This window comes from Apostichopus japonicus, chromosome 3, assembly GCF_037975245.1.
Source record: "Apostichopus japonicus isolate 1M-3 chromosome 3, ASM3797524v1, whole genome shotgun sequence".
NCBI lineage: Eukaryota > Metazoa > Echinodermata > Holothuroidea > Aspidochirotida > Stichopodidae > Apostichopus > Apostichopus japonicus.
Genome location: NC_092563.1, coordinates 15,189,076 through 15,216,126, shown reverse-complemented (window position 1 = coordinate 15,216,126; position 27,051 = coordinate 15,189,076). Strand labels below are relative to the sequence as shown.

The window sequence follows — 27,051 nt, the reverse complement described above, 5'->3', positions numbered from 1 at the left end:
ACTGTAACTGCGGTGTGATCCATTGGAGGTTTTGCCTAGCAAGGTCAACTAAATTGCTTCACATTTGGAAAGGAAGCTGGGAAAGGTTCCAACCTAGCCCTGTATCACTTGGAATGTTTCCATCTAGCTACCAGACTTAAATAACTCATTTGTAACTTTGGTGAACATGACCTTTGGAGACCTTTGTGAATAATGAGCCTTGCACATGTTACGTGATGTCATATCTATTTTTTCTAATGTCAGTGCTAGCTTTGAGACATCTTTTTGAGTACACTCTTTGCACTTTTTCGTTACAAACACATTTCTATTTAATTTAATCTGAATAATTTCTTGCCAATCGTCATCATTTTTGCATTTCATGATATGATAGACACTACATGACAGACTGCTGTTGCTCTATTCTGTCATGTGAAGTATTGTCCTATTTTATATTTAATGCCCATTTTTGTTTCGTTTTTTTTGCAGTTTAATCTCGTAAACAGAGCAGGACAGAAAGTTGCAGACATTTTTCTGGCAGTCTTTGGTGCAACATTCTGCAATAAATTTCAAAAGATGAAGATGGTACGGAGTAGTTAGTCGTCAATTTAAAATTCGTTAGATATTACCATGAAATTGAACGAGTGGGTATGATGATTTCAGAAGCCTTTATTATCATCCGTTTGGAGATGTGGAAATTCAACAATTAGCCTTCGCTTGTACACGCTAGCTGAAATGGCAAGAAGAAACGTTTACCATTCTAATGGACACAATGGCACAAGGTATTCCGCAGAAGATATCCCTCGTGTTAAACTTGACTTGAAGTTAGGGACAGTACTTACAAGGTTCTTTGCTAAGAAACGTCCAGAAAAACGATCCTTCGAAGTCGAATTTGAATCGAGACAAGTATTGTGGCGAAGACAAGCGGGCAGAACAGAGGGAGCAAGTAAGTTAAAAAATCAAAGCTTTTCTGTTTTTTTAAAGTAATTATAAGATTATAAGTTTCCTACACTTTTGGCAGTGATTCAGGAACCCCACCATTATTGCATTTATTCAAAACTTCTCGATACCCTGGCAAACTTGTATCCGTAGCTGTGGTATGGTAAACGTTTATGATTTTAAGTTTGGTAAGATTTGGGATCAAGTTTTTTTTGTGTTGATTGTCTTTCCTCGAAAGAGAGGCAGTAGAATGTAAAGCATATATACTGTACCCTACAGACTCATTTATCGTTGTCATTTGATGGTAAGGGCTGTAACCCTACAGAATAAAATTGAGGGAAAACAGAAAGTGGAAGATTATCACTGTCTTCATCTACTGTCCAGCTATGGTTTTAGCATATCAGTGTCATAGAAAAGACTTGATGCATGAAGCCTAACAACTCCCTACTTGATGTTACATAGGCCCATATAGTCAATTCATTCGATCCTATCTTTCCCTTTCTCATAGGCATATATATGCACTCAAATATAGACAGTAGAGCTAGCTTAAACAACAATTGGTAACATTTTTTCACAGCACCCCTGCTGACCCCTTCAGTCTTCAGATCATCATCCTTTGCCCTCAGAAATCGACCCTTTCCGAAGGTTACAACAGGGTTCTTGCTGAGTAGACTAGACATCCCCTGCTTTCCTAACATTTTTTGTTTACAGTTGGGTGGGGTACAGTACATTGTATTATTCCTCAGTGATTCAACCTCTGCAGATAATATAAAAACTCCAGGTTTGAAACTTCCATCAGTAGTAGAATTTTCCATTTTTGATGCATGATATATAAAAACTTTACAGATTTAAACCATTTCCGTTTCCATGGTGATATGAATCAGCAATCCCTTGTTGCATTGTTTCTCAGACAGTGGTTTGTATGGTCGACCAGTTATTTAATATGTGGTCGAAACAACAATGACTCCTCAGTTTCGGAGGTAAACATTAAACTTAAATATTCTATATGCTCTTTATTTGAAGAATAAAGAAAACAAGCATTAGAGGAGATGCACAGTTGCACACTAGAGTAAAACTGATTTTTCATTCAGTCAAACTCCAGGTTTGAAACTTCCCATCAGTAGCAATCTCTTTTTCATTTCCTCACACATTCCTTTGGAATTTTCCAATTTTGATGCATGATAGTTATTTGAAGAGTTTGTGTCCATTTCTTTTCTAAGTTTGCTTGTGGTCGAAAGTGTCTGTGCTTGCTCACATACTAACATACCAACGTTAAAAGTATGGCCATGTCATGTTACCCAAAACAGGTTAATGGTGGATACAGTGCCCATTTGAATCCAAGCTATTTAAGGAAGAGGATCGTACAGGTATTATTAACACCCACAGTGTGGTTACCAACAGCTGTGAGCAATTAACCACCAGCTTGATAGTCCACTCTGACAATAATTTAAAGGTAGGATTCAATGGGAGGGAGGAAGGGAGGGAGGGGATTGGGGGGGGGAGGGAGAGTTACAGTGGAAACTACTTACTGACAGCTTTTTGGATTTATTTCTGCCAAAGTATGTGAGTTGATATGCAATGGCTGATAAATACAGTGGAATGTTCCAGCACAAGTGCTCAGAAACCAAACATCTATCTGCCAATTGGCAATCCATAGGGACTGTTCCAAACACAAACTTAAGAGAAAGTCACAGCACTTTGTGACCACTAGATATATAAAGTTCACACTTTTACTGAGCTATTGGCTCTAGTAACAACAACACTGCATTTATGGTTTGACAAGACGGAGTATCTAGACCAAGATTTGTAACACTTCACTTGAAATGAAAGATTGCAACTTATAATATTCACAGGAACTCATTAAAAACTACTATAAAGAAGATATATCTTTTTTGAGTGGCTTAAAGGTTTAGTTTGAAGATCTGGCTGCAAAGTACACTCACTAGTTAAACTTAGGGTATATATACGTGAGTGGGAGGGATGTTTGAGTACTGTAGGATAAGATGATATCCACTGACTATCCATCTCTCTCCCACTCACCCTGTGACCTTTGATTCTCATCACAGGTGGAAAGCCGATGGGTGGGGTGGGAGAGTACTTTACAGGTACTGTATGTTTGAGTACTGTAGGATAATATGATATCCTCTGACTCTCCCTATCTCTCCCACTCACACTGTGACCTATGATTCTCATCACAGGTGGAAAGCCGATGGGTGGGGTGGGAGAGTACTTTACAGGTACTGTATGTTTGAGTACTGTAGGATAATATGATATCCACTGACTCTCCATCTCTCTCTCCCACCCAAACTGTGACCTATGATTCTCATCACAGGTGGAAGCAGATGGGAGGGGGCAGGGGTGGGGGAGAGGATGAACTATACAGGTACTGTATGTTTCAGTTGTCGCATGGAGCTTACCTCATTTTAGCAGGCATGAAGTTCAATCTTGATCACTTGTGGATTGTTCACCGCAATTTAAAGTTGGTTTTTTCCTCAGACAGACTCTTACTATGTACAATCAGTACAGTTACCAACATACCTGTTGCCTAATTCCTTTCATTTACTGAAGTGATCAGTCACTGCAGTTAGGGTCAGTTACAGGTTGTTGTACAACTTATGCAACAGCACTTAGCAACCTTCAGACACAGTGTCAAATGTACTATGCTGCGGGGCTGCAGCATCTTGCAGCCAGGCTTCATTCCTCTCTTACCTGTCATCTACAGTATGAACCCGAACTACCTAGCTTATACAATTGGTAACATTCTTGCACTGCGTCCTCAGTAACCTTCCTCAGGTCACTGCCTTCTTCCTTCCTAATTAACTATTCAGTCACCACCGCCTTTTGTAAATACCCAAACTGCTTGTTTGGGTGTGTTTCACACAGTAGACACTGAAGTTTAATGCAATAGGCACTACTAGTTAGCTGAGATCATATTAATTCAGCGTTTTCAGGGGGAAAAACAAAGTTTAAGGAATAATTTTGAGGAAATGTTACAATTGCTATAGCTTACCTTTTTAACATGGTGCCTAACTATATATGTAGTTAACTTATCATTCACAATGTATAGTGCTAACTTGTACGTCATTTAAGTTAAGTGTCTTAAACATGGAAGATTTTGCATACCACTGTGCTTTAGTCTGATGGACCTACAGTAGTACCTAAGATTAGAGTGAAGAAGAGACAACATCAAAATACAATGCTCACTGCACATAAACTGTAAAAACGATGACACCATGTAGAGAGCTAACCCGGTCTCACAGGAAGTCATTGTGGTGGAATGTCCCTATTAAAGTTAGTTTCAAGAAGTAAACCATAAATCCAAAGAGAAATGGTTTCAATTATGAACAGTCATTTGTGTGGTAAGACTCCCGTTAAGCATTGAACCCCCCTGAGGCAGAAAAAGGATGTATTTCAGTAACCGTTATGAATGCTTGGTATAGTACTGTAATACACATACAGTGTGGAAAGTTGAACCGTGGTTACATCAAAGCTGATGCACAGATATGTCACCTGATTAGAGCCTTATATAGGGAGAATGTTCTATACTGAACATTGCTTCCAACATTAAACTCTTCAAGCTTTCTGTCCCTGCCTTGGGCATATTAACAACTGTAGAGCACTATAGTGTATTGAACAGAAGGTTGGCTTGAATGATTTAATGTGACCGATATATTGTAGCTCTTTGACATGAATGTCAATGTGAAAGGGCATCAAGTTTGTATGTATTTGTGTGTATTTTAGATCCTCTTGCAAGCAGGAACTTGCAAAGAAGCCTCATTGGCTTATCAAAGCCGCAAGCTGATCGAAGTCAGTCTCTTACATTCATATTTAACGTCCATGATTATGAATTGTCAATTGACAACAACTCTGTAACTGGACGACATACTGTACATTACTCTTGGAATGATTTTAACCAGAGATCTTATGATTGGAAGGCACTGGCGTTAACCACTGAGCTAACGGTCCTGGTGGATACAAGTTGAATACACCATGTCCTCTATGCAATGTAGGCTAGCTACAGTAGTCAATTCCTAAATTTGGATTTCCAAGCCAGTCGTGCTTACAGTATGCTGTACGTGGCAATGAGGGGAGGTATTTCTGTCTAAACCCGGGCTACATTTATTACATTATATCATCTAACATTGGACCTGTTTAAATTCAGATACCAGTTGAATGGCTGTTGCTTCCAGTTTCCAGAGCCTTTCATCGATATTTTCATTAAAAAATCATCCAAGTACGAGTTGCCCAGTGTTTGCATGGAGTTTCTTCATGAAGTGTTTATGCACAGAAACCATCTCAGGTGCTGTGGCCGAGTGGATATAGGCGGTGGGATGTGAAGCAATGAGGCTTTTAAAAGCAGTTGGGTGGTTCTGGGTTCGATTCCCCGACTGGGTCATAGTAAGGTGGATTTTTCATCCAAGAGCAATATCTAACATGACAATCTATAGTGGAAAGATTCCAAATCTGAGTTAAAATGTAATTGGAAGCCACCTGACATGAAAGTTGTAATACATAAGCCCTTGCGTGCTTTCCCCACATTCGTGGTCGCTTAAGCACGCTAAAATTAACCGCCTGATTGTTATAACTATCACTATTATTATTCTTTTAGTCTAATTCACACGGTATCCCATCCCAAAATGGTATCGATTCCAAAACTGCTCCCCGAAATATGAACACTTAATTATTACTCGTCCATTGCTCACTTGTGCCATTTGTGTTTTGATTCATGTAGGAAAGAAAGTCAACTGCATTTATTTTTTAAGTAATATTGCTTTGAACTGGACAAACCACTTGCAAATGTTGTTTGAAACTTGGAATTATCTACCTTAAATACTGTATCTGGCAATCAGAATAAGTGCCTGTTCTGAAATCTGGACATTTATAATTATGTCAAATTTACTTCATTACTCATCTCCACATTCTGCTGGATGGATCTGTGCTTTTCCTTTAAAGCATCCCTCCCAAAGGAAAGGTGCAATGTTAGCGCTGTACCCCCCAAAAATCCACCTAACTATGACTCGGCTGGGTATCGACCCCAAAACCTCCCAACTGCTAAGCCTCATTGCTTCAAATCCCACCACCTTTTATCCATTGGGCCATAGCAACAGTTATGGTTTCTATACAAAACTAAAGCAAATGCAGTTTATGAACCTGCAGAGTGAAGGGAAGTAGAGGAGGGGGAGGGAAGGTGGAGGATAGTGGGGAGAAATTAATAGTACATTGTGGTATTTATGAGATTGACTGTATCTCAAAGATTCGGAAAGCAGTCCCGTTGAGTTGATTTTGAATTTAAAACATTTTTTTGCCACTCATCGAAACTAAAACCTCATAAAAATACACAGTTCATTACCTTCACTAGGTAAGTTTCCTTTTTGAATCAAAACTAAAATTCATATGTTGGAAATTTTCCAATTTGGCTACAATGAAGTGTGACTTCAAAGCAAGAAATAGTGCTCAGGCTATAACATGTACAGAGAACTGAAAGGAATCATTCATTTCATGCTCCTTGATATTACTTGATGAAATATATATATCTTGGATGGTATCTTAGTTTCTAACTTGTCCTACTGTCATAGTGCAAATAAACTTTTGAGTACTACTTCTTGGCAGGTTTTTTGTAAAATTTGGTGACTGAACTCAAAGGGTTGCCTTTGTAGCATTTTGTTTCATAGCATTACTGTTTCGTTACAGCCAGGGGCAAAAGGCGTCTATGTAATGATGATGGTACAGTATGTGCAGGCCTGTGTGTGTGTGCATTTAACACCTGCTGGTAAACAATCTAAACTCCAAACGTTTGTGGTGGATTAACTTCATGCTTTGTAAAAGTTAGGTCTTTGTTTCATCTTTCTTTCAGTCATTACTCTACACACCTTACACTTTGAAACCATAAAAGTGATTAAATTGAGACCAAAAAGTCCAAATATTGAAAGGCAGAAGTACCAGTGTCTACCATAGAAGATCGTTTTGTGGTTTGATTTAGTTTCATAGTTTACTGACTCCGGATGATAAAGCTTCCCACAAAGTAGTCATTTGAGATGTTAAATCTTTGTTGCAGCGATGGATATGCCTGTGTTCCTCACCCTCCCCCCCCCCTCTTTTTGGTACAGTATCTACAGTCCCTCACCCATCCACAATGACCCCAAACCATCTCCTCACTGATTGATCTCACCAATTGAACTTGCAAATGTGTAATGTAATGAAATGATCAAGGATTTAGTGAATTGCTAGTAGATACTTGTCAATTGCATTATGTACAGAAGTACTGTAAAACAGTACATATAGTACTCATAGTACTTAGTTACTTATCATAAACTATGGGGGGGGGGAGGCATGCAGTATAAACAATATATTATAATCACAAATCTACAGTACCATACTGTACTTGACCAAACAAGGTACATGGCTTTGTATTAATACTCACTCTCATACATGTGACATTGTAGTCATATACTCATGACTCCAATGTTTCGTCACAATACAACTACTGTATAAGGTGTATCTCCTCAGATCTGTACTCAAGAACTAATAATAGAACTGGCTTAATGTGTTTGTACTCACACTTGTACTTGAGACATTGTAGTGTTACTGAATGCTGATTGTTTTGTGTACTCACACATGTTTCTATTAATTGAGTACACTATTCCCCCTCTCCCCATTTATCTGTACTCAGAGATAAAACATTGTGTACATATTTACTAGAACTGGCTTTGTGTCTGTCCTCACTTTTGTATGAGGCATTGTAGTCATAATCACGCTGTTGTTTTGTGTACTCACACTGCAAAGTATCGAGTACACTATCCCCCCCCCCCCTTAATTTATCTGTACTCAGAGGTAAAACATTGTGTACATATTCACTAGAACGTGCTTAATGTGTTTGTACTCACACTTCAGGACATTGTAGTCATACTTATGCTGATTGTTTTGTGTACTCACACTGCAAAGTATCGAGTACACTATCCCCCCCCCCCCTTAATTTATCTGTACTCAGAGGTAAAACATTGTGTACATATTCACTAGAACGTGCTTAATGTGTTTGTACTCACACTTCAGGACATTGTAGTCATACTTATGCTGATTGTTTTGTGTACTCACAATGCAAAGTATGGAGTACACCATTCCCCTAACCCCCGTTATCTGTACTCAGAGGTAAAACATTGTGTACATATTCACTAGAACGTGCTTAATGTGTTTGTACTCACACTTCAGGACATTGTAGTCATACTTATGCTGATTGTTTTGTGTACTCACAATTTACTTCGCTCCTCGCTTACCTGTCTCCTCACAACCTTAGCACCTCATTCTACCGTGCCTATAAAGTCCTGGTAAAATAATAACACTGTGCGCCCTCTATGACTGAACCCCCCCCCTCGGTCACTCCTCACTACTCATTCTACCATTAAAAGTGTCTTCACGTGAATTTCTTGTGGATATATTTCCCTTGGATTTCGTCTTGGTTTTCTTTAGCGATCTTTGGAAGTTTCTTTCCTCGGATTCTTAGGAGTATTGCAGTCCTTTCCAGCCCGATAAGTATCCTTTTTTGCTGAAAGGGAGGGTTTTGGGGACTGTTTTTATTCCTAGTGCGTTTCCGCCCTTAGGTTTTTTGCGGGGGTAGCAGTTCCGCGAACTGCCTAGGTTTCCCGCCATTTTCCCTTCCCCACGCTATAGGCGTGTCGTTGTATTTTCATGTTCTTAGCATGTCTACATTGTATTTCTATTCACGATTTCTTCTTCTATATTTCGCTCTCTCATGTTCTTTTTCAGCTTGTGTTGATCTTGTTAGGCCACTTCGTAGCGTTTTTCGTATTTTGCCGTTGCTAGGTTACGCTACGTACCTCTACTCACCGTTATGTACCTCCCGTTATCTCCCGTTCTCTTGTTAGTTTGCATTTTTCCGTAAGCTTAAGAGTTAGTCTTTCCTTAATTCGAGCGTTTTAGTTTGTCTCGTAACCAGCTAAAGCTTTTTAACTACTCGATGTTTCGGCCAGGCAGAACCTGGGTCGAACACGATTTGTGTCCTAAGTGTAGAACCTACACCAGACGGGACCCACGCCTGGTCTGCATAAATTTTTCGCCAGCCCAGTGGCACTAGATAGACCAGTGGCTTACGAGTCTAAGAAGCAAGCTTTAGGGCAGGCTGGACTTGATTCCTTAGGCCATCGGTGCCCCAGAAAAAGATATAGGAGAGACAAGAGAGAGAGAGAGAGGAGGAGGGAGAAGTGGTGAGAGAGGTGGAGGAAAGTGGCCAGGAGAGGGCCGAAGGAGAGGTGGAGAGAGAGAGAGAAAGAGTACCCCTAACGGTCCCGGCGACGTCCGGTTGATTACGGCCAGAGGGAAGGGCAGGAGCAAGGCTCCTGCCAAGAAAAGACCTCTTGAGAAGAGGCACGGCTCGGCCGGGCTAGAGGCAACGTCTCAGTCCGGGTCGTAGCAAAGAGTACCCCTAACGGTCCCGGCTACGTCCGGTTGATTACGGCCAGAGGGAAGGGCAGGAGCAAGGCTCCCGCCAAGAAAAGACCTCTTGAGAAGAGGCACGGCTCGGCCGGGCTAGAGGCAACGTCTCAGTCCGGGTCGCAGCAAGAGAGACCCATGGAGCGCGGGCTACAGGCCACGGAGAGCTTGGGTCCGAGAGAGAGAGTACGACCGAGGGGTCGCTGAAACGGAGCCGGTCCCATAGCAGGCTCCGGGAGCCCGGGTCCGGCGAGAAAAAAAATATTTAAAAAAAAAAAAAAAAATCCCACCGGAAAGGACAGAATGTCCGGGTCGAGGAGTACCGGCGTGGTGGTACCCGGCGTGGTACGCACACAGAGACAGGCTCCGGGAGCCTGGGTCCGGCGAGGCCCCGGGTCCGGCGAGACCCCGGGTCCGGCGAGACTCGAAGGGAAGGCAGAACCGAGGTTTCACTCCAGATCCGAGACCGCCCCCGGAGCCGGGAACCAGAGCTATACAATCGACTGCTGGGTCCTCAGAGATTGGCTCCAGAGGGCCCGGGCCCGACGAGAACTGGGGCGCAGGGGCAGAAGCCCGGTCCGCAGATCTCCAAACGGGATCCAAAACTGGTCCCGAAGTCGGGAGCCTACAAGAGTAACAACATTTACAACTGCGACATTTACAATAACATTTACAACTACAACAACATTTACAACGAGATTAACAACTGCTAGGCCCCCAAAACGGGGTAGCAGGTGCAGAAGCCCGGCCCGCAGACCCCCTAACCGGAGCCGCGGCCGGTCCTGAGGCCGGGAACCGATGAGATTACCAATGCCGGGCCCCCAGAACAGGGTAGCAGGGGCAAGCGCCCAATCCGAAAAGAGAACCAGCCCCGAGCCAGGTTCCCACGGCAAAGGGAGAAATACCTATCCCCAGACACCGAACACAGACATCGGTGCCGAGGAGCGATCACAACCCACGGCCAACCCGGCCGCGACACCATGATCAATCCCAGACCAAAGAATGGAACCTGATTTGTTCCCCGGCAAGGACGACCTGGTTTGCAGAGCATCGGGCAACCTGTCCGGCCTAGACGACGAGGTCGACCCCTAGATTTCGGGGTTACAGAGGACGGTTACTCCCGCTTCCCAGAATAGGGGGAGTGTCCCCCACCCCCCCCGGAACTAGCAGCTTGAGCGGCGACGACAGGTTCGAATCATTTGCGGGAAAACACCGCTACCACTACACATCCCAAATGTGTGTTTATTTATGGAGTACCTGCAGACACTCAGGGGTCATATTCTCCTCGCTAATTATACTCCTCTCTAATCATAATTCATCGCCATTTGCCTAGGTTAAAATCTTACTTGTGTTTAAAAACACTGTCGTTTAAAACACTGGTGAACCCACTTCCAGAACATGTTAAAATGCGTAAGACTGAGGGGTTTCAAATCGGTTCTCATGACGTACAGTATTCCGTTTACTTTAAAACTTTGGCAAACTGCTAGGAAGAGAACTTTCTCGAGACTTGGCAAAGTGCCAGGAAACATAACGCTCATAGATCCTTGGCAAACTGCCAGAAAAAAAAAGGTACAACGTGGCACATTTGTTAAGAGAGGAGGGGGGGCCAAGCAGCCACCTGGCTTGACACGTGTAAGCTCAACTTTTACCGCAACGAGCTATCGACTACGTGAGCGATCCTATGGAATAAGCCTTTCTTCCTATTTCTTTGGTGAATTACCAAGACAAACGCATTAGTAAGTTGAAAAAGGGGTAGGATACAACCCCAGCAAGTTACAAGCGCTAACACACTCCGAACATACAGCATGCGCTTCATAAGCAATGTTCGATGTTCCGACATCTTAAGCAGAGTTGCATTTCGTAGCACCTGATGGCCTAGTCTTGACTAGCCTAGGCGCTAGGTGGTTTCAATAGGAAGCTGGAAACCTTTACTGCACTACGAAATGGACACATCTCGACAGGAAGAGATCTGAGAAGTAACGGGTACGTTATCATAACATTCAATACGTGTTTATTACGCTAAATGTGGTGTTGATAAAACGTTGACATAAGATGTCTATGAGATATTACGTTACATTAATGTTATATTAATGTCTTAACGGAAATTGTTTTGAAATAATAGCCCCTAAAGGGTTTCGGTAACATATTTCTTACACCTCTAATAACGCTATCATAGCAAAAGACTAAACATTTAGTAACGCCTTTGTGTTTGCTGAGTAACTCCCTGGACTCCGTTAAACAGCCAGGATTTATGAGGTGGAATTTCTACAAACCCACCCTACACATCCCCTGTTGGGAGTTTGTTCCTGGTGAGTAGGGCTGTAGCTTAGTTAGCTCAGTGGTTAAACCCGGTGCCTTCCAATCAAAAGGTCCCCGGTTCAAGTCACCCCAAGATTAATGTATGTTGTCCAGTTACAGAGCTGTTGACAATTCATAGTCATGGACATTAAATATGAATGTACGAGACTGACTTTGGTCAGCTTGCGGCTTTGATAAGCCAATGAGGCTTCTTCACAAGTTCCTACTTGCAGGATGATCTAAATTACATACACAAATACATACATATACTGTAGTTGTAAAAGCCACATAGCAGCTGTAGCATTGATTAAGACTCTGATGAAGCAAACTATCCATTCAGTACTCAATTTTTGGAGAGCACTGTGGTCAAGCGGTGTAGGCAGTGTACTGGTGATCTAAGGCTTGCAGGTTTTAGTCCTGGCCAGATCATTCTGTTGTTTCCTTGGGCAAGGCACTTTATCTCCATTGCGTCTTTCCATCCAGGAGGGATTTCTCTCTGTTTAACAGGTTATTTTTGAGAAGGGTAATATTGCTAGCGCCTCTGGCTTCGTTATCGATAGATAGGCCGGCGCAGTTCAACCCTCAATATTATTATTAATATTATTTTTCATGGAAAGAACCTCCATGAAACCTCCCTACAGGGTACAGCTTAGGTCTACATCATCAAGACAGTACTTTTCTTCAGAGGTTTTCTGATTGAAACTGGTTGATAACTAAAGGGGTCATCAGCGGTACTGTGGTACTGCAAGCAGTACTGCGAGTGCTGCTGTATTGCAGGCGCTAACAAGGTCATCATACAGGCCACTGTCCTTGACTTCTTTAGCAGCATATACAGAGAAACCACTTTCCTGCACCACAGTGGCGTCAGCAGGGCAAAGGATCGGCCCCAACACCCTATTTGCAAAGATAACCAGGTTTCATGTACTTCCGCCTCGCTCTCAGTACTGTGGGGTTGGGGCTCTCTGGAGCCCTCCCAAGCCCAAGTACAGGGCACTTTGATCACCATCCTCTCAGACAACACGATGGTGGTGGCATACTGTACAGTAGCTACATCAATAGACAGGGTGGCACCAGGGCAGAGAGACTGTGCCGTCTGGCATGGGAGACCCTCACCACAGCTGCAGAATCTGGCACGGCCCTATGGGTCTCCCATATAGCCAGAAAGGAGAGTGTGAGGGCCGATGCTCTGCCCAGGGGACAACTCGACCCCGACGAGTGAACCCTTAGCAAGGAATATGCGGTAGGTTTTTCCACATGTTCGGCATACGTCTGATAGACCTGCTTACGACAAAGGGCAACAATGGGCTGCCCATCTTTTGTAACAGGCGGTCCCACCTGCAGCCTTCCACATAGCGCCAGGTCCCTGCCTTGAGACGGACCAGAGGTTTAAATTCTTCCCCCCCCTTTTGGCATGATCAGCCAGATACTGAGGAAGATTCGCAGCTCCAAGGGTAAATTCATCCTAGTGGCTCCCTCCGGACCCCGGGTCCCAGGCCGCAGGTCCCACACGCAGGCCCCAGACGGGGACGTCTGGTTTTCCAGACGGCTCCACGCTGGGCATTAGCCCAGACATTGACCAGCTCACCAAAGGCATGGCTAATCGCCGTCCACGAGTCAGACAGTTAGCCCCCCCTGGCAGGGCCGCTGTACGAATCAACGGGGAACGCTTCCCTGGCTGCTCTTACAAAGAAAACACTCTTCGTCATTGCGGTAGCGTCAGCGTGAAGGAGTTACCTCCAAGCCCTAACAACCAAACAGAACCACATCAGATTCGAGGGCCATGGGGCGAGGACGGTTCCAGACCCGTCCCTTATTGCCAAGAACCGGGCCTTGACTTTCTTGCCCGGGGACATTTTCTTTCCGGAAATCAAAACCCTTTCATCAGTGGCTGAGGACAAGCGATGGTGCCCAGTCAGGGCACTGAAGTGGTACTTAAACAGGACAGAGAAGTTGAGACAAACAACCTCCCTTTTCATCCTGCCACGACCACCTTAAACATACCCTATCCCCTATCCCTATCCCGATGGCTAGTAGAGATGATCCGCCCGTTCACGATGGGGGGATACCCGGCCAAGAGATCACAACATCAGTGGGGCCTCGGCTTCCACAGCTCTCTCTGCCGGTATCCCGATACAGGACATCCTCAAGGTGGCAGCGTGGAAAACACCAACTACGTTCGTCGCCTGTTACTTACCTGACACTCTACACGCCGAGGCAGCTTTTGGTAGCTCGGCGATGCGAGGTCCGGTTGGTACTTGGTCCCACCCCTCGGGCCTCCCACCATCGGGCAGTGCCACTCGGTGCTAAGGTTGTGAGGAGACAGGTAAGCGAGGAGCGAAGTAAATATTCCAAAACTTACTGGTTTGGATATTTACGAGTGACGAGCTTACCTGTCTCCATTCCCGCCTCCCTCCCCCGAGGGGGTGGGACACAGCCGGACGGGGGAGCAGTCGTTCGACTAGGCTCACGACTCCAAGTACAACACCAGATAGACAGAGCCAACAACTACTAAGAGTCACCGGCCAGGTCTATCGGTGAGGGTAACTTTGCACCCTGTGTTTTTCATATGCGTACTCACCTAAGTTGTCTTAGGGTTAGCAAGTGTTGGGCCTTTACAGGATGAGGCTCCTTGTTAGGAAAAAGGGGTAGTTTCGCCTGCAGGGCTCAGGAGAGTGTCCCCCCCCTTACCCGCTGCGGCGGGGAGGATTACACTCTCCCTGCTAGGAAGGCATCAGTGCCTTTTGTTAAGGGCTCACCTTTGAGAAGTTTAGTCGACGGGAGTCCTTGGGGGTGGCCAGAGGATTCTGGCCACCCCTATTTCGGTGACCGTGAGGCCACTTTTAAGGAGTGGTCTCATGAGTAGTGAGGAGTGACCGAGGGGGGGGTTCAGTCATAGAGGGCGCACAGTGTTATTATTTTACCAGGACTTTATAGGCACGGTAGAATGAGGTGCTAAGGTTGTGAGGAGACAGGTAAGCTCGTCACTCGTAAATATCCAAACCAGTAAGTTTTGGAATATGCAAAGTATGGAGTACACCATTCCCCTAACCCCCGTTATCTGTACTCAGAGGTAAAACATTGTGTACATATTCACTAGAACGTGCTTAATGTGTTTGTACTCACACTTCAGGACATTGTAGTCATACTTATGCTGATTGTTTTGTGTACTCACAATGCAAAGTATGGAGTACACCATTCCCCTAACCCCCGTTATCTGTACTCAGAGGTAAAACATTGTGTACATATTCACTAGTACATGCTTAATGTGTTTATACTCACACTTCAGGACATTGTAGTCATACTTATGCTGATTGTTTTGTGTACTCACAATGCAAAGTATGGAGTACACCATTCCCCTAACCCCCGTTATCTGTACTCAGAGGTAAAACATTGTGTACATATTCACTAGAACGTGCTTAATGTGTTTGTACTCACACTTGTACATGAGACATTGTACTCATACTTATGCTGATTGTTTTGTGTACCCACACAAGTTTCTACTAATAGAGTACAGTACATGCTCTCTGATATATGTACTGTAGATCTACTGTTTACTGTAGCTACCATAGTCAGAAGCCTCCTTCACAGACTAAATCCGTTACATACCAGCTAAAAAATAAGTGAACTTGTAGTGTAGCTCACAGGAAGCAGTTCGCTAGGTTAGGAAACCGTTCAGAATGCTCACATAATGCAATAGAGGAAATTAATCCATTTAATGTATGTATGTTGTATGTTCGGTCAACCTTTGATACTTCCATTGAAATAGTGAGCTCCATCTTGTTGCTATGGCCTTCATTGTGCTACACTATACTCATGTAGTGAAACTTTTGAAGTTGTTAGAAAATTAAGAAATGTGTATCTGGAAGGAAGTTGTTCCTGTATACTTTAAAAAAAAATTGGGTGAAGTTTTATAGTTAGCTGAAGTTATTTGACCTTCTGTGGATAATATGTTTGTGTTGTTCAGTGATAAACTGGAAGTCATTTTTGTAAAATTTAAAATTGGCAGCTGGATTTTTCTGTATTTTGTAATGTTTAAGCAGATTTGCTTGTTGATAGTTCAATTCACAACAGTATCGATTAGTCATGGTAAACAGTCCAAAAATGTGCTCCCAGGCACCTGTTGCTCATTGTGGTCAGGTGCCTTTGGGTATCTGTTCATAATGCATTCAACCTAAAAACCCAACTAGGTGCAGTGCAGGCCTTCAGTCGCACATATAGTAAGACTGTAAACAACTGTTTGTTTAACCTGTGAACTGATTTACTCTGCAAGGGTGCATATTGATATTTACTACAGTACTTATTTATAACTTTCAGGTGTGCAACTCCATAACCTTTCACAAAGTTCTTCCATTGCAATGCCCCATTGAATGAATTACATAATGAAGATGTGGTTTGCATGATTGAAGAATTCCTTATTTGCATTTGTTGTGGTTTATTTGCATAAAATTGCTATAAACTTATTAAAGCAATGGGAGATAATTTACAGTGTATTTTGTAAACCAAAACATTCTTAGAAGAAAGTTATGACACTTACAGTTTGGGACACCGTAGTAATATCATACTGTACTTGCGCTAGGCCTATCCAACCTGTTCATTCATGGCTGTGCTATAGTATTGACCATGCATGCTAACTCAAAACTTAAAAAAAAAAAAAAAACACTAAAGGAAACAGACTTTCTCTGTACATAGTAGCATGACAAGCTTTGTTCCCAATAATTAGGGAAGAGTCAAGAAATAGAAACTGGATGTAACTAATTGGTTGTCAGTATGTAAGCACAATATAATGGAGAATGGTCAGGGAGATAAATGCATAGATTGGCATGGAATTTAATATTCACTTTAATTATCAATGAAAATATTAAATGTAAATTACAAACAAAACAGTTTGCTGTCAGTGTGCAGCGTTTGATTCAAATTCACTTAGAACTGTGACAATATCAATTATCAATATCTGGATAACATTAGATGTAGGAATTTGGTCAAATTTCAACCAGGATGCTTAGAACATTCCTCCTTCATTAGTCAAGAATAAATGTTTCCCTAGATTTCAAGCAATTCCTGCATTCGTTGAAAGTGTCATCCAGAATAAGTGTGGTTTACAAGGTGAAATTAACTTCACTCCTCTCTTAGTTACCTGTCTCCTTAACCTACGCACACGTATCTACCCTAGTCTATTAGACTCTGGTAACATTCTGGCATTGCACCTCCCCCCCCTCATGACCCCATCTAAGGTCAACCTCTTCTTTCTGAATCTACCATCCAACAGCCTTAGAGGCGTTACTAGGTTTACCAGTTAATAGGCTGGGGTAGATAGGTGTGCGTAGGTTAAGGAGACGGATAAGTATCGTGGTTCGTAAATAGCCGAACCAGTACGTTCAGGGAAAAAAGAGAAAAAATAAAAATCAAGAAAGGAATTCAGCTATGTCATCATGTCTATTTGCTTCAATTTCACTTCTGTGAAAATATCAATTATCAATACAGTATCTGGATAACCCTAGATGTAGGAATTTGGTTACAAATTTCAACCAGGATGCTTAGAACGTATCCAAATGTTCCTCTTTCATTTGTCAAGAATAAATTTTTCCCTGGATTATCCTTTCAAGTGTTCCTGCATAGGTGTTGAAAGTGTTTTTCCAGAAAAAGTGTGGTTAGGTTGGGGAAACAGATGAATAAACATAAAAGAAAAATGGATTTCATTCATGGAATGTCAATGTTGTGACATAAACACTAAAACAGATGACTTTAATAACAATTTTCCTTATATTAATTTTTCATAATATCTTTCTATTCACAATAATTAAACGTCTTTGCAATTTAAAAAAAAAATTTGTTGAAAGATAATCATATTTATTAAATTTTGATTGTATAATAATACAATTGTGATGTTATTGTATAAGACCACTTTTGAACACAATTCCATAAACAGCTCTGAGAAGTCCTTCTTAGATTTTGGCTAAAAAATACCTCATCACTATTGGTGCTGGAATGTTATGTACACATTATTCAAGTCTCGTGTTAACCAACCCACTGACTAATATCAAGAAGGGTTTGAAAAGTCAAAATATATGTGTATTTTTGCTTTTTTGAAATTGATATTTTAGCACCGACAGTATTATACAATAAAAAAAATATAATGAAAAGTATCTTTCTGCCCCCAAGGGTTGGACCTGGTAATCCCTCAAACTGTACACAGACCAGTAAAATACTGGCTGTCTGTAGACTTAGGGGAACTTGATCAAGTTCAGTTTGCTCAATGTCTTTCGTGTGGGAGTGAATGATCAGAAAGGAATGGAATATGAGTAAAGTAAACCTACTGTATTGCATATGAAAACATATACTGTAGTTTCCTGGAATTGGAAAGATCACATTGGGGGCAGTCATTAGACACTTTTTATTTTCCCCACAGAGGTTCCTTGTAGACAGAGTGGGTGTTTGGTAAAGTGCTTGTGTCTTTTAAAAGTCTCCCAAACAAAAAAACATTCATGCTGTATTTCATCATCTCAGATCTTATCAATGATCTGACGGGAAAAAAAACCAAGCAGGAACAAGCGAGGGTTAATTTTTAGCTTCCTGTGAGAAGATAAAAACCCAGTAATCTATTGAGATTGTTTATTAGAAATTCAATTAGACATAATGCTAGCAATTAAATTCACCACATTCTTGATACCTGTTTGTACGAGACAAATTCTTGCCTAATCTTTTGGTGTTTGGTTTCAGAATGGAGTGTCCTATTGATGTGTATGTAAATTAAGCCCACTGGTTGGGTAGGCTGAATGTTGTGAGAGGGAGTTTTGTTCTACTAAAATGTACTACAATAATGTATTCCTCTATATCAGGGGTTCCCTAACGTGGGTGCATCAACCCCCAGGAGTGCGTGAGTCCATCCCAGGGGGTTTGTGAGACGTTTCTGAAAGTCAAAATTAGAGTACTTTTTGGTGAACTAAAATCTGATATATATCATATAATTTATTAATGTACAAAAGTCGAAAAACAGGAGCATCCGTCTCATCGTGTGTGATGGGTGATCGATGTATGATACAATTCGTGATCTGATCTTGAAGTTTCCAAATAAATATTTGTTCCACTTGTTTTTTTTTACATTACAATATTACACTATGAACTTGATCTTTCACGAAGCACTGTTATGCGTATTATTGTATAATAATGACTCAGATCATGTCTCGAAAAGTTGGGGGTTCGTGTACAACTCTGACATCCACTGGGAGTTCGTGGGGGGGGGGGATAAAGTTAGGGAAACCCTGCTCTATATGTATTTAGTGCAATGTTCAATTGACTGTCAGGTACAGGTAGATGCTGATAAGTGAACATTGTATAATATGTGTTATTGATGCGTTGTAATGTTCCCCCCGATTTTGAATTGATGAATTTACTTCGCTTCTCTCTCCCCGGGCACCCGCCCACTTACACCTCCTTCCGAATCTACCACGTAGGAAGAAATCTCTTGTGTAAGTTTGGAAATTGAAAGAAGTACTTTCTATTTGATTGTTGTATGATCCCTTTGAACTGGGAAGACTGTTGATGCCAAACTTTCTTTGACATTGACAAGGATATCAGACACATTATCTGAGCCTGGTTTACATTTGAGAATGCGAGGAGAAGCAGGATCCTGTCTTTTCTTGTAGAGGTAATAAAAGCTGACCCTGGACATGTTCACATTTGAGAACACAAGGTGGATCACAAGGACTAAAGAGAGCATAACACAATCACATGAAGGACTCGTGATGATTGTTTACAGAACTTTCACAGTAGCAGGCTTCGTTCTCAATGTTCGTATGTGACTGCTGTACCACTTCATGCAGAAGTGACCAGGTGACTAGTTACTAGAGATATCCAGTTGATCCCCTGAGCATCCAAACTATCATCTTGATCACACTTGTAGGATCAGGATCCTCCCGAAAAGGGAGGTCATGATTTCCGGGGTCCGATCCTGAGTTCTTGATCTTGATCACACCTGCGGGTCAGGATCCTTCGGGAACAGGCGGTCGTGATATCGCGGTCTGATCCTGAGTACTGGATCCTCCACTGTATGATCTTGATCACCTTTGCGGGATCAGGAACCTCCCCACGAGGGAGGTCAGGATTTTGGGGTCAGATCCTGAGTACTCGATCTCGATCACACGTGCGGGTCAGGATCCTTTGGGAAAAGGCGGTCATGATATTTGGGTCTGATCCTGAGTACTGGAGTGTCCACTGTATGATCTTGATCACCTTTGCAGGGTCAGATGCTCCTTGCATTCTCAAATGTTGCTAGAGTTTGATTGGCACACATGCACCACTCCTCACTTACCTGTCTCCAATATCAAACTGGGTCCATTGCAATTTATAAAGATGTACTAGTAGTAGTATTATTGTATAGACCAATAGTTTTCACTTGAGTAATAACTATTGTTCATTATACCAACTACATACAGTCAATGTACATGTATTAGAAAAGTTTTAGGTACCATCTCAAAGGTAGGACTCTTGAGGGAGCTTTAATATTCTGCATAGTTCAGGTACATGATCTCAGAGGGGGGGGGGAGGGTGTAATATTCTGCAACCAGGCATTACATCATAGTATAGGTACATGATCTCAGAGGGGGAGGGGGGGCTGTAATATTCTGCAACCAGGCATCATAGTTCAGATACTTGATCTCAGTGGGGGGGGGGGGGATGGAGGCTGTAACTTCTGCAACCAGCCATCATAGTTCAGGTACATGATCTCAGAGGGGAGGGGGGGGGGGAGGCTGTACTATTCTGCAACAAGGCATCATAATATGGTACTTGATCTCTTGTGTTGTGCAGTTGCACACAATAGACAGTGCAGGTCTGCAGTGATAATACCTTTTGTTTGATAGTGATTTATTGTACAAGTAGCTGAATTTTCTGGCCAGAGCTGCTCCCACAAACACCCCACCTCCCACCCCTCCAAAAAGAGGACAGGAGAACAGAAATATACTGAAATCTTACATGCCGACCTGTCTTCCTGGCAGCCCTTCCGTACCATGCACAGAGTGAACCATTCAATGTTTTAGAACTGTATATTATGTATTTACCCGTGTCATTCTGGGAACCACCTACAGTAGACACTGCCTTATAATGTTGTTCTAAATAGCTTCTATTTACTTCGTTCCCCACTTACCTGTCTCCCCACAACCTATGCACCACATTCTACCGTGTCTAGAATGCCCTGGTAATCTTTTAACACTGTACACCCTCACTGACCCTAGTGACCCCCTTCATTTTTCTACCCACAAAGTGTTTCACTGTGTTTTTCGGAGTTGGAAAAATTTTCGCGAAATTCGCCCGGAATACCTTGGATTTATACACTAGAAGTTTCCTATCAGGACTTCTGCACTTCCAAGGATCTTTTCCAGCCTGATAAGTATCCTTTTCTTGTAGGGAAGGGTGTTTTTGGGGGCTGTTTTTAATGTACACTCTCGCCCATGCATTCGTTTTTTTCTTACGTAACGTTTTTAGCGTAACAGGTAGTAGTTCTGCGAGACTACCAGTAAGTTTTATAATTTCAACTGGCTGATAACTATTCTTTTATTTATTTGTTTTGAAATTTGTTTGTGGTTTTGGTTTTGGTTTAGAAACAATTGGGAAACCTGACAGTGTTGTACAGTCCTAAACTACACATACTGTACATACAGGTGTATGGTAATGTGAACAGGAAATGTGAAATCTGAGAGTGAAGGAACAAACCTCTGTATATATATATTTATGGACACTTGAATCGTGGGGTCAACTTGTGGTTAATATTACACCTAGGTAATGTAATACACATAGCAAATGAATGCCAGTACTTTGTTGGTTATATTTCTATGAATCCTTCAACTATTAAGTGACATCTGTTTTAAAGTCAGAACCTTTCAGTTTTGAATATGTCTGTGTTTCGTTTGCGAGTTTTCATTATGTAAAAGGTTCTGTGTCAGGATGGCTTAATGGCAACAATGTTTGCACGTTTGGTATTCTCGTTGAATGATTTGTGAGAGTGGGAAAATTAAGGGGGCCAAGTTTACACCAAGAAGAAATGAAATTTAACTATCACTTTAACCTACTGTACAACGAAAGAAAAGTTGGCAATTCCCACAGGATTTAATGATATTGCCAATGACCACCTACATATGGTATTAATAGTTTTTTGTAAGTCACATGACCAGGGTAAGGAGCAGAGACCAAAAAAATAAGGGGGGGGGGGAAATGCCATAAGTCTGATTGAGTTTCTGTCAATAGTTGAGAAATTCCTCTTTGTTTTTGGGGCATTTATTAATAATGGATATGAAAAGAAGAGCATGTGGTCACTGTGCACATCGAGTTGATCGTTGCTACATACACCGAGCAGCATGCTTCCTTGTATTATATACCAAGTAGAGCTGTGAGCCACTGAAACTCTTTACACATGAAACGCTCAATTAACTAGTAGCGGAAAGACCGTTTCTTTTTCTCCTAGCACCAGGAAATGCAGTTTACAGCTACTTGGGATTTACTTCCTCCAGGATCCCATTACTCTGCCAGTCTGATATTTATTTCTGGATGAAACTTTGACTCTTTTGTCTTTATAGTAATATTGTACAAGAGATAACCGATGATCATGAATTGTCTTTTCTATCTATATAGGTTTTTAAATAAGAGAGCTAATATCCACGTTTGTGGTTAAAGGGGGTTAAAGGGTAATGAAGGCTAGAAATATATTACATTAATTTTGCTCACAATTAAATGTAGCCAGAGTAAATATTAAGTCACTCTACCACAGTAGAGAGTGTCACAGAGGGTAGCAAGGTGTAACTTTTGATAGACAAATCTTTTTTTTTGTGATGTCAGTTGTTATTGCTTGTAGTCATGGTAATGTGAGTGTGCGAGTACTACTGTAACTTATAAAACAGGATAAACCAACATGTCTCCTTCTAACAATAGGATTTACTTTGTTCCTCGCTTACCTGTCTCCCCACAACCTTAGCACCCTCATTCTACCATGCCTAGAATACCTTTATAACACTGTGCGCCCTCCATGAACGGCACTTCCGGTCAATGCCCTTCCTTCTCATTCTACCACCCAATCGTTTGTTTTTTGGGTGCATTATTATAACAATAGGTTACTTGTTCACTGTAGACATGATCTCTAGAGAGAAATAGAGTGCTAATTTTGTGAGTAGACATGTTATAAGCTCATCAAAAGTATTTATCCAATCCCTGGTAAGTTTTGGAAATTTATTAGTAAAAATATTTTATGACATGCACTGGTTGGAAAACCTCTAAAAGTCACATTAGTTCCAAAGTTACAAAAATCTGATGCTACCATACTACTGTATAAAACAGTACAACTTTGATAAGATGAATTTACTTTGCTCCTCGCTTACCTGTCTCCCCACAACCCCACAAATACTGTATAAACAGTACAACTTTGATTAGATGATTCTTGAAAACATAATTCTTTTTTCCTCACCAGCAATAGTGAAATTTCGGCACAAAATTGGGTCACCACAATCTTTTGGAGCGTATTTAATTCTGCATGGGATTGTTCCGTCCATTCAGTAGTTCATTAATTAGGTATTGGGATTATAGGTACCATGTGAAAAGTAGAAACCCGAGGGACTGTAGCATCCTGCAGCCATGAGGCTGTGTAGTATTCTAGTCATATGTGTTCTGTAGTTTCACACAGTAGACGCTGCACAACTTCTCCTTTTAACATGGTGCCTTTATTGAATGGTTTGGCTGCAAAAGTTACTGCGCCTCCACCTCTCACCTCTCTCACCCATACTACAGCATTGCACTTTCCCACATCTACAGTATCTCGACAACTATCATTCACGAATGCAGGTAAGTATCATCACAAATGGCTCATCAGATGAGTCTAAAGAGTTTCAAAAAAGTTCTTTAAATTTTACGTCAGTCATGGTAGGAAGAGACTGTTGTATTATTAGACAGTGTACTTTTTGTGACATTAAAATGTCACATATGTATGAAAGCAATATGTCACTTAAGAAAGGTTCACTGTATAATATTTTTCCATTTTTTTTATTTCAGTCAGTATCGGAAGCATCAAAGAAATCAGGAAAGGCACAAACTACAAACATTTTGAGAAATGGCCGGACGAAGTGAAGAAAATCGACCAAGATCTTGCCTTGATTATCTTTTACGGGAGTGAATTCCGTCTCAAAACTTTGTCTGTGGTTGGTAAGTCAATCTTGACTTTCGTTTCGTTCTTTACAGGGGTCATGCAGCGAGCAACCACTCAATTGCATTTAGGATCATGAATATGCATATATATATAGATGTCTTTGCTAGTACTGTGAAGTTCGTATGGGTATCTTTCAATCTTATCAACATATGCTTGTTAAAAGCACTGGTATCTTTTACTAACTGTGACAGTATGCAGCTAGTGTGCAGGCCTTTAGCATATATATGTATATCTAGGTTTGTAATCTTGTATCCATTGTTTCCATTGTCACATGTTTATACGGCATGTTGAACATACCAAGAGGGGAAACATCTGCTCTACATTGTACAGGGCAAGGACTACTGTATGTAGTATATATACTTCTACTCTGACTCATTATTTAGATCATTCTAGTCATCTTTCGTGAGGTAATTAGATATATTATGATGCAACCCCCACTACTTACAGCAACACTGAGCAAATTACTTCTGTGCTTTTATTTACATGGCTATAGATGTTACGGTTGCAAGTACACCTTTGATGCTCTATTTTTTATTAGCTATCACTCTACGGGGGCCGGTTGAAAGTGGCACAATATTTACTTTAAACTTGTAGAATGACAGACATCTAGAGTTCTGAAATATGGTGTATGTAGACATTTCCTGAGATGTCCCTGTCCTCGAATGGTAGCAGATAATACAAGATCTAGCATCGCATTGTGAAAGTGGACATAGCCTTGCGTGACTGAGAGGCAGGGTAGGGTAAACAACAGACGAAAGGATACTTTTTTTGTTTATTTGAAATAAACGCTGTTTGTTTGTAACCTCTTTGCAATCTGAGTTTCACATCTTCTTGCGAGGGTCTAGTTTGCATATATATACAGTGTCTATGTGCAGTTGAATAAACCACTTCAAACATATATAAACTTTCACTTTTTAGTTAGAGGTCAGTCAGGTGACACTAAATTGTTAGTTTGAATTTCTGCATGGCCAGCAAATATGTCATTTTCATTTCAATCTACAAATATTTAAAAGACAGTTCCAGAGAGTTCAAACCACATTGATCGGTAAATTGAGTTTGTTCAGTAGTTAAGAAATATTCATCCAAATGGTGAGAGTTTTGTTGACAAAAGTTGTTGGATCAAAAGGATGAAGCTTAAAAAACAACATTTTCTCCATGTTCTCCTATAAATATCTGGATTTAATTGAAATATTTTGTGAAGAATTTTATTAGCTTTTATTGAGCAGTACATAGTGTAAACGATAAAGATATAAGTAGCTGTACCTCAGTGGTTGAATTATCCCCGACTATGTAGGAAATAAAACCTTGAAGGTGGATGACATGTCCTACATAATACGTACCAGTCCAGTGGTCCACAAACTTTTAGGCCCATGACAAAGGGGCCTCCATGAGTACCGAGCCACGACCCCCAGATCTCTCCCCTCAGACTTGTAAGTTCAGATTGCATGAAAGTTAGCGTGGGCTATCATGGATGTATGTCAGCAAGGTTCGAAAAATGGTTGGGGAATTTTATGAAAAAAAAAAAACAACATGCAACCCTCCAAACACTCTTTCACAACCCACATTTTGTGTGGCGCCTCATAGTTTTCAGACTGTGAAACTATAATCTACTCTCCAAACCAATTGTTTTCTGCGAAACGCTATCATCCTTTATCTTAATTAATTGTCTCAAGTCTTGCGATATTTCCATCGTCGTAGTCTGTTAATTGGTGGCAATTTAACACTATGCCTAGATTGGCTCAATTCTTCTGTGTCTTTCAGCCCAAAGCTATGTTGTATGTTGTGGGATTTTCACTGTCACGGGAGGCCTGGGAGTGTTACGGAAATTTGAAAGTGAATAATTTCTTTCGCTTCCTCACTTCATATCTGAATCCTCATGTCCTAGAGTACGTACAGTTTATATAGCTACAGTATTTGCTATTGTGTACATAAACTCTGTGTCATGCAGTACTATATACCTGTTAGCTTTTTGCTACTTTGTGTGTGATTAACTTTGTGACATTCAAATTGTCAATTTATTTTACAGTGATAAGCAGGAAATAATTTGTCCCGTATCTCATAGCCAAGATGCTACGCAAACATTCTGTAGTCAAATTGTGCAAAGTGCGAAGATGTTTAGCAGTGTTTACACGCAGAAACCATCAGTAAACATTTTCACATTCATAGTCCACTTTAAACTGCTATTCCAACAAAAAATTGAGCACTAAATTATTCCTTGGATAGGTTAATGTCCTGTGGCAGTTCGGCAAGTGAATTGGAGCGTAGCATGAGGATTTGGGTATGTCAGTTCCACTTGGTCACAAGTTTTATTAAATTTATGGTCTTAGAGCTGTTTAAATGGAGTCATAAATTTATGGAAGGTGATGTCAAAAGTAAAGGATTTTTTTTCCCACTTTTGTTTGTAGTTATTGAATGAGAGATATTTTGAAACATATTTTCAAAGTTTAGCTTTATTACAGGTAACGTTTTATCACTGCATTCCAACCCCCTTCCCCTCCCCTCCCCCTCCACCCTCCTTGGCCATCCGCCGCGTCAATGCCCGGCCATCACCCTCTTTCTTCGCAATCTACCATTTACAAAGGTTAGGCAAAGTAGTCTGCTTCAGTGGTAGAAATTTTCCTCGCAAGGAATCAGGCTTGTACAATCTTTTAGAACCATGTTTTCATTTTCATGAAGAAAAGTTTCTCAACACAGTTTAAAGTGATGCATATTGTGTTCTGTGACTAGTAGGTTTTTTCATCAATATTTTTAATAAGCCCTGATATTTGGATGCTTCTTGATAGGTAACTTACAAATAATTATCAACAGGCTACTCATTCATGATCAGCTTTGGGAGGGGGGTGGGAGGGGGGACAGGAAGCATAATTTATATTCTATATGGTCACAAAAGTATTTATGGTTACAGCTAACAAATCGTGTTTGTGTTATCAGGAAGTGTTATGGCTCTATCCAGATTCTTTAATATGAGTGGCAGAAGTTAAAAATATTTGATAATTTGTGCAATGTGGACTCATCTGAACAGTATTTATATTTCGTTGCCACATATTTTTTTATTTGAAGATACCCATCTCAAAAAGGACCTTCTTGACTTGCCTGTGACATTGCTAAACGTTCCACCTACAGCACATAACCATTTCCAATTAACCTGACCTTTTTGGTTATTGAGCTAATTAAGAAAGGCTTAAATTCATAGTTGAAATTTTCAACAG

The 27,051-nt window shown here is 41.3% G+C and overlaps 1 protein-coding gene across 3 annotated transcripts in view; it reads left to right on the top strand.

The window, feature by feature from the left end:
* The window catches only part of LOC139964542 (1-phosphatidylinositol 4,5-bisphosphate phosphodiesterase gamma-1-like), a 91,586-nt gene that overhangs the window by 11,933 nt on the left and 52,602 nt on the right, over positions 1–27,051 (top strand). For all 3 annotated transcript variants that reach the window (XM_071966203.1, XM_071966185.1, XM_071966194.1), the window contains exons 2-3: positions 466–922; positions 23,689–23,838. In XM_071966203.1, coding sequence (XP_071822304.1) covers positions 712–922; positions 23,689–23,838 — 361 coding nt within the window. In that variant the 5' untranslated portion in view covers positions 466–711. The remainder of the gene's footprint in view (positions 1–465; positions 923–23,688; positions 23,839–27,051) is intronic.